The sequence below is a fragment of the Megalobrama amblycephala genome, linkage group LG24 (assembly GCF_018812025.1).
Source record: "Megalobrama amblycephala isolate DHTTF-2021 linkage group LG24, ASM1881202v1, whole genome shotgun sequence".
NCBI classification, from domain to species: Eukaryota; Metazoa; Chordata; class Actinopteri; order Cypriniformes; family Xenocyprididae; genus Megalobrama; species Megalobrama amblycephala.
In genome coordinates this window covers 1,836,419-1,849,461 of record NC_063067.1, presented here as the reverse complement: position 1 = coordinate 1,849,461, position 13,043 = coordinate 1,836,419, and the positions used below count along the sequence as shown (strand labels likewise).

General features: G+C 37.6%; 1 protein-coding gene across 1 annotated transcript; it reads right to left on the bottom strand.

The window, feature by feature from the left end:
* Positions 1 to 6,219: 6,219 nt before the first annotated feature.
* On the bottom strand, positions 6,220 to 9,119 carry LOC125259664 (E3 ubiquitin-protein ligase TRIM21-like). The gene is made up of 5 exons (XM_048177506.1): positions 9,008 to 9,119; positions 8,363 to 8,596; positions 7,639 to 7,786; positions 6,933 to 6,959; positions 6,220 to 6,816 (listed from the first exon to the last, which is right to left on the bottom strand). Exons 1-5 carry the CDS (start codon positions 9,065 to 9,067, stop codon positions 6,278 to 6,280), a joined length of 1,008 nt encoding a protein of 335 aa, XP_048033463.1. The 5' UTR covers positions 9,068 to 9,119; the 3' UTR covers positions 6,220 to 6,277.
* Between the last annotated feature and the right edge of the window lie 3,924 nt (positions 9,120 to 13,043).

Genomic DNA, 13,043 nt, shown 5'->3' with positions numbered 1-13,043 from the left:
AAACTGGTGCAGTAGTCTTTTGTCTCCTGAAGAAAATGAATAAAATTTGGCTTGGATCCTGACCATTTCTTATTGTGTATATGAAATTCCCCCAAAATAATAAACAGTTGTACAATAAAATTTTAATGTTATTATTATTATTATTTTCATTGGAATAATACATACATATATCAAAATTATTTAATTTAAATATAACATTTGTTTTCCTTCTAATGAAATTTTCCACATCCACCCAAAAAATCTTTGTGTATATACAATTACAAAACAGATTATTTTTCCATTGAGCAAAAATCACATGAATAATCAATCTCTAACTTAAACCTCTCTAACACACTTTTAGCTGGATATATACCATGTAAAATTTTAAATGTAACCTCTTTTACTTTATTATTCAAACAGTATGCTTCACAAATACACCAAGCTTTTTTCCAGTTTATATTTCTAAATAATACATTGGTCCACAATAAGCTTTTATGAGTAGGCTGCTTCAACCAATTATAATATTCCTAATATGTTTATTTGTACACCTATGTTTCAAAATATCAATATCTCCTATAAACACGCTGAATTGTGCAAATATTGCCTCAGAAGAATCACTTCCACAAGCTCTTACAAAATGTATAACTTATTGAGGTATATGGCATCAAATCCAACAGCATACTCTTTTGGCGTTACTGGAAATGCAAATTTTTCCAATAATTCACTATAAGATAATAAATTACCATTTGAATTTAAGAGTTGTCTAACTAACACAATATTATTTTCATTCCAACTATTATAGAAGAGAGATCTATTTTTATATTGAATGCACCTATTATTCCAAATAATGTATTTATTTGGGGAAAAATTGTGCTTAAACACCAGCATCCAGGCCACTAAAGCTCGTTTGTGAAATTTAGCCAATTTGACATGCAGTTTTTCAATTTTAAAATCACATCTCAAAAGAAGATCTATGCCGCCCACCATATCAAACACATGTTTTGGAAATGTATACCACATACTATCCTTTTTCTTTCATGAATTTAATCAAAACCAATTAATCTTAAATGTATTGTTTAAAGTTTCAAAACTAAGCACAGATAATTCACCTTTGCTCTTTGGTTTACATAGACACATAAACAGATCTTGATATCCCTTCTGCTTTGGATAGTAAGATCCTACCATTCAGGGATAAATCTCTTTGAAGCCAGATAATAAATCTTGTTTTTGTTTTGTCAATTATTGTCACAGACACGCCAGGCTCTACACTCACCCAATCACAACGCACTCCCTCTCCTGAGTATTAACTAGACACACCTAGTATCCTGGATACGTCTTACCCGTATCCAGCGTTCCATGTGACTCCTAGTGTTTCCTCTTCTTCAGTCACAAACTTAACCTGCTTTCACTCACCTGCACTCTGCCATCGTTCTCTGGTTGTTCAATAAACTGCATATTAACTATACCTGTGTCTCCGTCCCCTTCTGTATGTGGCTTGAAATTGAGCACACTGCGTTCACGCTCATCTTTATGTATAATAACTCCTAAATATGTGACTGTATGTTTACTAGGAATACCATGTAATTCTGTTAAGTTACATTCTTTAAGTGGAAACAGCACTGATTTATTTATATTAGTTTTAAGACCTGATACTGAGAAACTCTTTAATGCAATTAATTGCTTTTATTATTTTTGAATCATTTTAAGAAAAATAGTAGTATCATCAGCCAATTGACACAATTTAAATACTCTTTCGAATACTCTTATACCTTTGAACTCTGCTTTTTTGATATGTATAGCCATAATTTGTGTAACTAATAAAAACAAAAATGGAGACAAAGGGCTACCCTGCTGTATACCTCGATCAATCTTAAATCTACCACTTGTACCCATTAATAATTTGACTGAACTATTACATCCATTGTACATAGTTCTAACATACATTTGAACATAAACTCATGAGTCACGGTATCAAATGCTTTGTAAAAGTCTATGAATAACATAAAAGAATCCGTTGGTATAAAGCAATTATATTCAATCATATCTAAAATTAATCTGATATTATTACTGATATGTCTCCCAGTCATAAACCCGGACTGTTCTTCCTCAATGATCTCTTCTAGACCTTTCTTTAATCTTTTTGCAATAACTAGAGCAAAAAGTTTAGCATCATTATTCAGAAGGGTAATTGGTCTCCAGTTGTCAATGTAAAATTTATCCTTATTCGGCTTAGGAATAATTGTAATAAGTCCTTGTTTGAGAGTCGCAGGTAATTCCCCGAATTCAATGGATCCTTTAAACATGGCTGCTAAAAAAGGAGATCACTGACCACTGAATAGAATTCACTGGTAAGCCCATCGTTCCCTGGAGACTTATTATCTTTCAATTAGTCTTTCTGTTTATCCCGAGGTTTACCGTAGTCAACCGGATTCGGGCCGTATCCAGATGAGACCGAGGACCGGTGCCGTGACACGACCACAACGCAGCCCTGAAGTATCAGCAGAGATCGAGTCGACTAGATCATCCATTGTGAAGGCCTCATCGACACGACAGCCAGTGCCACAGTTTCCTCGAAATTATAATCACGATTATTAATTACGTTTATTCTATCAAAAGAGTAATGAAACTATGGCTATTTTGCAAGTTCTTTACCAACCTACACTTCACCCAAAAGGCCTGTAGGTGGCACAAAGACTTAATTTAACCAACTATGATAACTTCGTTAGATGGTAAATCAATACAAAACATGGTTTTGGTGAGCGCTTTGTAATATGTATTCACATTAGATTTTAAAGCAACACAATTCGTTTGCAATAAGACAAACCAGATTCAAATTGCCCGGCAAATTCGTAAAGCAAAGAACAATCATTTCTAGCTCATCAACATTATGAAAACTGGTAAAACCTTTAGGAACTTCAAAAGATAAAACAGCGAAATTCCTAATATTACTTCCAATATTTCCAAATTATGTTCATTTTCATAGAGCGGGCCAATATCGTGACGATTATTTAAAATCAATCGAGAGAAGCAGATATCGTTATCGTGATAAAATACGATTAATCGTGCAGCCCTAATTTAATTTAATTTGACTTTTGATATTCAACAGTATCCTTGACATTTATTCAACAGTGCTTTTGATCTGCCTGCAATGACACTATTCTTTAAAAGGAAAAATTATATACCAATTATCAATGTAAAGCTGCTTTGACAGAATCTGCATTGTAAAAAGCGCTATATAAATGAAGGTGACTTGACTTGACTTCAAGCCTACAATACAATTTGTTTACCTCTTCTAGACTAATATCTTTGTCACAAAATAATTTAAATTCTTCTTCTGTTGTCTTTGTTGTGTCAGAAATATTATTCAAAAATAAATCTGTTTCTCTATCATCATAAGGGTCAGAAGTGTACAGAGTTTTATAAAACTGGGTGACATATTCAGCAATATCTTTATTGTTTTCACATACTTTATTATTAATCATGAGTTTACGTATAGATGATAGTTCCCTATTACGATTTTCTAAATTGAAAAAATATTTTGTATTTTTCTCACCTTGTTCCATCCACTTCTGTCTACTCCTTATAAAGGCACCTCTAGCTTTGTCTACATAAATTGTGTCTAATTGTAATTGCAAGGAGGCCAATTGTTTAATTTCTTCATTTGTTAAAATTTGCTTACCAGATAATTCCATTTTTTTTCCAATTAATTTATTTTCTTTTTCTTTTTTTACTTTAGCTATTTTTTTTCCCTATACCATAGCTACGCTTCGTATTTCAAATTTCATTAATTCCCAGTTGTGACCAGATTTATTGAAGATACATGCCCGTTTCCAATATTTTCCTATCATTTCAGAGGCTTTATTTTTAAACCATTCATTCTCTAACAAGTTTTTATTTAATTTCCGAAAATTTGTATTAGGACAAGCTAGACTTACAGCATCTTTGTTGATTTTAATCATTATAGCCTTCTGATCTGTTAATACTGATGTTTCAATTTTTACTAATTCAACGTCATCTACACTATTTGCAGAAATTAGCCAAAAATCAATACGAGATTGTTTAGTCAAATCATTATTGCTCCAGGTGTACATTCTTTGGTGTGGGTAAGTATATCTCCAGATATCCAAAAAATCCAATCTGGCACATATGTTTTTTTAATTCACGTTTTTTCATTGTTTTTAGGAGGCCATCGGTCTATTTCTTCGTCCATAACAGTATTAACGTCCCCACCCCAAATAATCATTGCATAAGGAAATTTAGAACACAATTGGTTGATTTTACTCTCAATTGTTAAAAACAAAAGATTATTCTTTTGCTTATTATTTGTGGCATAAACATTTACTATAATAAATTGTGAAAGATCAATACTAACATGTAGAATTATCCATCTTCCTTCAGTATCTGTTTGCTTATTGTGAATGCGTCCTTTGAATTTACCTTTTAGTATAACTTTGTTAGTACCAAATGAAAACCAAACATCATTCCCCCACTGACTTCTCCAAAAGTTACATCTGCTTCACAAGCATGAGACTCCTGAATGAAATAAAAGTCTGCACCTTTGCTTTGACAGTACAAAAATAAAGATTTTCTTTTCAGTTGGTTTCTTATACCTCTGGCATTAATGGAAAGAATTGAAACTGACATGAACAACAACAAAATAAAGATTCGCTTATCCCAAGTGCACTTAATAAGAACATAAATGTCACACACTTTAACTGTGTTGTATTCAACGATAACTCAGAAAAGTCTTCTTTTCTCTTCAATTCTCTAACAGATAAACAGTCAATATCTGAAGTCTTGGATTATTGATGGAGAAATGAGCCCTATACTGAAATGTTCATCCTTTAATTTCTTTTTCATTCACAAATGCTTTGTTACCTACCAGGTAAGCCTTCTCTCCATTTTCCCTAGCCTTCTCTACTAATAGCCACAGACGAGCACGTGTTGCCCGGTCATCAGCTGTCAGATCTTCCTTCACTTGAAAACCTCTGCTCTTGAGAAACTCGTTGTTCTTGGCGCCTTTCCAGAAAGCATCTCTTGCCGATCTACACGTGAATCTGATGATCACTGGTTTCTGATTCTTTCTTCCGCTGTCCATTCTGTCGATGCGATGAGCCACATCCACTGCTGCCACGATTTCTTCACTATCACTGCCTGGAACTGCTGCACGGCAAATCTCTTTCACCTTCAATCTTTGACGTTTTCCTCCCACTCTTCAGCTACTCCATACAAACGAAGATTGTACCGATCTGCGTCATTTACCTTTTGCTCCAATTCAGTAACTTTCTTTTGCATTTGTTCCACTCTCATCTTTATTGTGCTGTTTTCTTTCTTTAGATCCACTACTTCTTGATGACAGAACTCCAGAGATTTTTTAAGCATAAAAATGGAAGCCAAAAAAATGATAATGGTGATGAGTAGAGATAGTTACTGTCCTTTCATCTTAAGATCTAGGAATCTGGGAAGTCGCTGGAGATCGCTGGAGAAGGTTTGAGCACACACACACACACACACACACACACACACACACACACACACACACACACACACACACACACAGGAGACGGAACACACGGAGGTAAGGAGACACGCTGGAGACAGGTAAGTAGAGAGCGGGGAGTCCTTGAGGTAAGCATTAACGTGAGTATCTGCAAACAAGACCGGACATGGAGTGCTGTGTGTGCGTGCTCTATATAGTGCTGTTGATTGGTGCAAATGATGAGGTGCAGGTGGCGGTGATCAGTACTCTGGTGACTGCGTGCATTGGGATTGGTGAATGGTGGAGCCTGACGTGTCTGTGACAACATGAAACTCACAAATATTTCATTATACAGTCATGGTCAGAATTATTGGCACCTTTGAAATATGATGGATGCAAATGGATGTAAAAATAAATATGAATTGTTTATCCTTTTGATCTTTCATTCAAATTATTATTTTTTATCAAATAATAATTTTTTTATTAGTAAAATATCTCTGAATTATATTTACATTTTTAGTACAGTTTTTTTTTTTTTACTTCAACGAAAGGTGAGATTTTTGTGATTTTTTTTTTTTAAATAAAAGATAAAAAGGATTAACAATGCAGATTTATTTTCACAGCTGCCTTGCTCATATTTACCAATATTTATTGCCAATAATTCTGACCGTGATTATAGTTAATGTTTTGTCAGTGACTGATTTTTTTTTTTTTAAAGGGCCTGAATACACAGGGTTTTGTTTGTTTGTTTTGTTTTTTTGCACTTGTACACATTTTGTCTATCACATAATAATTCCTTTATAATGATTTTTGTTTGTTTCAGTTGACAGGTGTGATGATCAGTGGCTTTGAGTTTTTACCTTCATCATTATGGCCTGGGTCAAAATAAGGATAGAGTTTGTCAGTGAAAGTCTGACCAGTGAAAGAGTAGATATGAGATCTGGAGTCCACGTCATAAAAAGAGACCAGACCCTCCTCATAATCCACAAACACTCCCACCTTCTCAGGTTTCACTCTCAGAGATAAAGAGACAGATGAATTATCACGAGCTGAATATTCATTTTCATTCTCCAGAATCACAGTCCAGACTCCATTCTCAGGAGTCATTATGATCTTCCCCTCCCTGTTAATAGATTCTCTGGCCACTCCTAAATACCACCAAGTCTTTCCCTTCACCTGCACCTCATAGTAAAATCTCCCTGAACTGAATCCCTGCTTTGCCAGAACAATTGCATACATATCAAATCTCTTTGGGTTTTTTGGGACGTTCTGCTTAATGTCTCCATCACCGACTTGTTTTCCATCATCAGACAGGAAGAGATATGGAAAAGCTGTATCAGGATCCAGAGTCACATCCACTGAGAGAGATCAGACATTATCAATCAACTTCAGAACAAACATTTTCAGATGTACAGTAAATAATACAGAGTATTGTTGTAATGAATATTAAAGAAAATGGTGTCAGTCACTGTACCTGCAAACTTCTGCACAAACTTCAACTCTGTAGACACAGATGACAATATAATGATGAATTATTATAGGAATAATTTCAGGTTAACAGTGAGTTTATCTCTATTGGCAGCATCATAATAATGTAGTGATTTCTGGTTATGTATTATTGTTTGTACATGGATAGTTATGTCATGTTGCTTATATGTCTCTAAAGTAAGTTAAAGTAATACTGCAGTAACTGGTTATGGCATAAGTTAAAGTTTGAATGTAGCTTCACATAGACTAGGTTTAGTAAGTGATTTTATCATACCAGTTTAATGCTAACATTGCAAGTTTAAGTTATATTGTGGTTATATTTTTGAAACATTGTGAACGTTTGCAGACAGAGATAAAATAATTGTGATGACCAGCAGCAGGTCACCAATGCTGAAATTTTATTGTTTACACTTTATTTTAAGGTGTCTTTGTTACACTGTCATTAAACATTTAAGTGCCGATTAATATTAAGAAACTACATGTACTTACTATAAGGTTAGGATTAGGGTTTGGTTAGGATTAGCTGCAGCATGTAATTATGCATCATTTATAGTTATTACCATACTAACTACATGTACAATGACACTATAAAATAAAGTGTTACCCTTTTATCACATATAGTCCTTGAAAATGTATTTTCTTAGATAGTTACCAACAAAAAAATCTTTAAACTGTATTTGATATTCACATACCAGTTTGACTGAGTTTTTCATTTAGTGTCTCTTGAATTTTCTTCAGTTCAGTCAGAGCTCTTTTCAGAGAGTTCACATCCACATCAGAGTCAATCCTGATCTCAGTCCAGTTCTTTGTGTGTGGACGACTGGACAGGGATGAGAACTTCTACAGCAGGAGAGAGAGATGTCACACTTATTCAGTTATCTTGTCTTAGTTTCATTTTCATGAACTTTTAGTTTGCTCAGCATTGTTTTCTGTTTCCGTTGTTTGTTACTATGGTTACTGATTAATTTGATCACACCTTGTATTCTGTTCATTATCTTTGTAGATTTAAGTTCCTCTGAGTTTCATTTCACTGTCGGTTATTGTTTGTGTAACGCTTGTGCTAAGACTTTGACTATCTGAGTTTGTTTTCTTTTCTTATTAAATCCTTTTGTTTTAGGAATCCTGGGACTCATCTTCATCTTTGGACTTTTATTCAATATTTTTATGCAGGATCTTTCTAACACAATTGAGGCAAGACACCCCAGATGAATAGTGTAAAATATCCAAAGGAGTGAAGCCTTTCCAAAAAAAAAAAAAGTTCATAAAGTCAAGATATTCCATCAAGGGATGCATGACGCTGGTTCACGGCCCATCAACACGGATGAGTTCTGTATTAGATCCAGCCATTCAAACTAAATCTGTAATATTATACATGATAATAATATACATGATGAGTGATGAGACAGATGTTCAGACCTGTATGAGGTGGAGATGATCATCAGTGTGTGAGATCTGCTCCAGCTCAGTGTTTCTCTTCTTCAGCTCAGTGAGTTCCTGCTGCAGCTCTTTAATGAGATCTTCAGCCTGTTTCTCTGCTTCTTTCTGCTGTTCCTCCATCATCTTCAGCTGCTCAGACTGACATCGCTTAAAGGAGCGGATCAGATCAGTGAAGAGCTCAACACTGGATGATTTCTCTTTCTCTGTGTTTCTCTGATGAATGAAAACAGTTAAAAGTTCTGTTTGTTTCTATATTATGTATTTACATATTATTTAAAGTGTTCGTTCACCCTAAAATGAAAATTCTCTCATCATCAATTAACCGCATGTCACTTAAAATGCTTGATTTTCAGTGGAATACAAAAGACACTCAAGAGCAATTCACCAAGATTTGTGAACTATGGGAAAAAATAATGTGTTCAGAGCAACATGAGGGTTACTAGATGATGGCAGAACTCTCAATTTAATTCAGTGTCTTTATTGAATAGTTTGAAATATTATGATGCATAACATTTGTTGAGATATATTTTTTGGTAGGATAGTTAAACAGAAAGTGAAATGGAGAGGGGGGATTGAAAAGGACCATGAGTCAGGAAATGAACTCGGTTTGATCAAAGCACAAACCTTTCTCAGATCTACTGAGTGTTTGATTTCTTGAATCTTCTTCATTCTGTCCTGGATCATCTGATAAACGTCAGTCTGTCTCTGAACCAGATAATTCTACATACAGAGAAAACGTCTCAGGTTACACATGTAACCATGGTTCCCTGAGAACAGGGAACGAGACTCTGCGCTGATTGCGCTTTAGGGAACGTCACTCGTGACCTGTGTTCGAAATTCCAGAAATCACAACACTCCAATCCTATTGGCCGGCGACAGCCTATCACGTCCAACGGCGCAAACCATGACGTATAAAGGGAGCGCCTGCGAAAGCAGCCAGTATCTTTTAGTCTTTGAGGGACTGTTCAGCAGGCATCCCAAAGCATAGCAGGAAAGCGCAGAGTCTCGTTCCCTGTTCTCAGGGAACCATGGTTATATGCGTAACCTGAGACGTTCCCTTTCGAAAGGGAACTTCAACTCTGCGCTGATTGCGCTTTGGGGAACGCAATACCAACGCCGCCATGCTAGAGGAGAATGCATGCCCAAAGGTCTGGAACAGTGTTGTAGTCAAGACCAGCTCATTCAAGTCCAAGTCGAGACCGAGTCCAGAGAGGGTCGAGTCCGAGTCGAGACCAAGACCAAAGAGGGTCGAGTCCGAGTCGAGACCGAGACCAAAGAGGTCCAAGACAAGTTCAAGTTCACATAAGGTTGGGTCTGAGACAAGACCTAAAGAAATCTAAAGACCTAAAGGAATATGTATATGTTTGGTGGAAACAATAAAATTGGTACCATACTCATCAAATATACCATGGCATGTACACTGTATTTTATTTACTTAGAGTGACATTGGTTTAAAAAATATTATCAGTTTAGGGTAAAAATGCCACATAGTAGGTGGTGTAAATTTGTTAGAAAAGATTTCCATTTTGAATAAATGCTGTTATTTTTAACATTTTTAAATAAAAGATTTTAAATCAATTGACTGAAGGAACACAGCATGTAATAAAAAATATTAAGCAGCACAACTGTTTCCACTTTCTATCCTTGAAAATTAATCAGCATATTAGAATGATTTCTGAAGGATCATGTGACACTGAAGACTGGAGTAATGATGCTGAAAATTCAGCTTTGCATCAGAAATAAATTAAAGTACATTCAAATAGAAAACCATTATTTTAAATTGCAATAATATTTATTAAATATATATTGCTGTTTTTGATTAGATAAATGCAGGCTTAATGAGCATAAGAGACTTATTTCGTAATGCCGCATAAGCTAATAATTATCAAAAAAGGTAATATTCAGCCTACACTACACATAATAGGCCTGTAGGTGGCACTTTGGCTTCATTAACTATGATCATCAGATACTACTAAACGGTGTAGGCTATATTAAACACTAAATGAATTGAACACTACTTACCATTTATGCAACTTCTCGCTTTGTGGTCAGTTAACATCCATTTTGTCAGCGATGCAATTTAACTTATAAAATGTGGCAAACAGCAGAAATCGCTCGTCTGTCCATGTAATTTCCACTTCACGTTGTCTAATGATATTTGAACTTGTTGTGCCAGATCACGATTGGTTGGGTGTTAAACAAGACTAACCGGCATTGGTGATTTATGTAATATTTTAAAATATATAATAAATAGATTTTTAATTAAATCGACACGAGCTTCCGTCGAGCCATAGGCACTCAGTGAAAGAACCATATATGGCTCGAGAGAAGTTTCGAACAGACTGTGGAAAATCAGTCAGTCTCACACGCACGCAACCCATAGCAACGCGTTATGGCAACGCCTCACACTGACAAATTGCCCGACTTTTGAGCGATTCGTTACTATTGTACACATTGTCATGTTAATTATAATTCAAATACACTTTGTTTTATTGACCACAACATTATCATTGCTCTTTGCCCCCGAACATTAAGCATGAAATATACTGAATGGGACTCGAGTGGACTCGGGAATGAGTCCGAGTCCTAATATGCACGAGAACGAGTCAATTCCGAGTCAATATGCACACGAGTCCATGACAAGACCGAGACCGTTACAGTATGGTCTCGAGACCGAGACCGAGTCCGAGTCTCGAGTACTACTACACTGGTCTGGAAAAACATCAGGCAGTTCCAGGGAAAATGGGAGCAATCCTCCAAACGGCTGTCAGTGACAGCATTCCCTACGGCCAACAGCCCAAGCTGAGCCTAAAAGAGGCCTTCCGAAAAAAGCCTACCAAGGCTGCTCGAGCATTTGGGACCAACAAAGCCAAGAAAGTGGTCCCTTTAAGGGAATGCGGCCAAGAGTCCAAAGGAAGCTCGGCCGGTCACTAGGGGGGAAAACTCACCCCCAATGCCACCAAGGAGGCCTGCTTAGCGAAAGTGAACCAAGTCTGGCCAACCTTGTCTGATGTACAGAATCTCCAAGCGCAAACTCCAAAGAGGAGAGCAGGAAAGAGCGACTGTGAAAGGCAGTAAGCAACTCTAACCCACACGCAGAGATGGGCATCCTGGAGAGCGGAACTCAGCTGAGCGCTATAAACCCTCGTATGAGGGGAGTACAACCACTCATCCTAGGATCTACTCAGCTTCTGATAAAAGCGCTGAGGAGGCTGTGCGCTAGAAAAACCCTGGTACAGGGGAGCACAAACCAGCCTAGGGCCAGTCTGAACGGGAGACTTCACAGAAGTCTACAACCAACGACCAGCTTAGGGAGCTAAGCACAATTACACAGTCAACCCAAAGGGAAGTACGAAGCTCAACCTAACAGACAGACCGTACTGTAGGCACATAGCCATGGAGGCTGACCAGAAAGGGCCTACAACATAACTAAAGTTCTTATAAATGAACTAATATCACAACAAGAACCCAATCCATGAGGTGGTATCCAGGATGGCCCGTAAGGCCATTCGACTGAAAACATAGCATTCTAAGCGCATGACCAACCAAATGATTAGGTAGCTGTGAGTGCCCACGAAACAGCCCGTCCAACACAATCCAACGAGCAGTGTACTCGGTAAAAGCACCTTTCTACTCTTTAAGCAAGAGGAGTACAGCGTACACCAACACACGCTAAAGAAGGCCCCATGGGCCTATAACCTCAGCAGACACGTGGCATCAGCTCGTGGCAGTGTTATCAAGCTCCAGGCAGAACAAACCGACTACAGAGGAGGTTAATGAGTCCGCCAGAGCCTTGGCCAGCCAGCGACAAATTCCCTTCACCGTTTCTTGTCAAAAGAAACACAAAAGGTACATGCCAGCATGTTCCTAAAGGAGGCCCAGAGGGCCTACCCGCTACACGCAGCGTCAGCTAGCAGCCATTAGGAAATGGTCATCCTGGAGAGCGGAACTCAGCTTAAGCGCTAAACACCCTCGTATTGAGGGGAGTAAAATCCGCTCATCCTAGGATCTACTCAGTGGCTGATGAAGGGAGCACAAACCAGCCTAGGGCCAGTCTGAACGGGAGACTTCACAGAAGTCTACAACCAATGACCAGCTTAGGGAGCTAAGCACAATTACACAGTCAACCCAAAGGGAAGTACGAAGCTCAACCTAACAGCCAGACCATACTGCGGGCACACAGTCATGGAGGCCGGAAAAAAGGGCCTACAACATAACTAGAGTTCTTAATAATGAACTAAGCATTCCACAGAAACTCAACACGAGGCGATATTCTGGGATGGCCCGTAAGGCCAAGCACCTGAAACATAGCATGCTGGAAGCATGACCACCAAGTAATTAAGTAGCCGTGAGTGCCCACGAAAACAGCCCGTCCAACACATAAGCGAGAGGAGTACAAAGCCAAACTTCAGCGTGATAGCAAAGGAGTCCTGTAAAAGCCTACGACTTGTGAAACACGCGGCGTCAGCTAGTGCAATTACGACTCACCCATGGTGACGAGACATACAAAAAACCCACATAAAGCTGTGCCAACATGCAGACAGAAAGGAGGCCCTGATGAGGGCCTACAACCTCCATGAACACATGGCAACAACCAGTGGTAACTTATGACAAATGCCAGCCAACAGGCCAGTACTTGAAAAACCCATAGGTAGGAGAA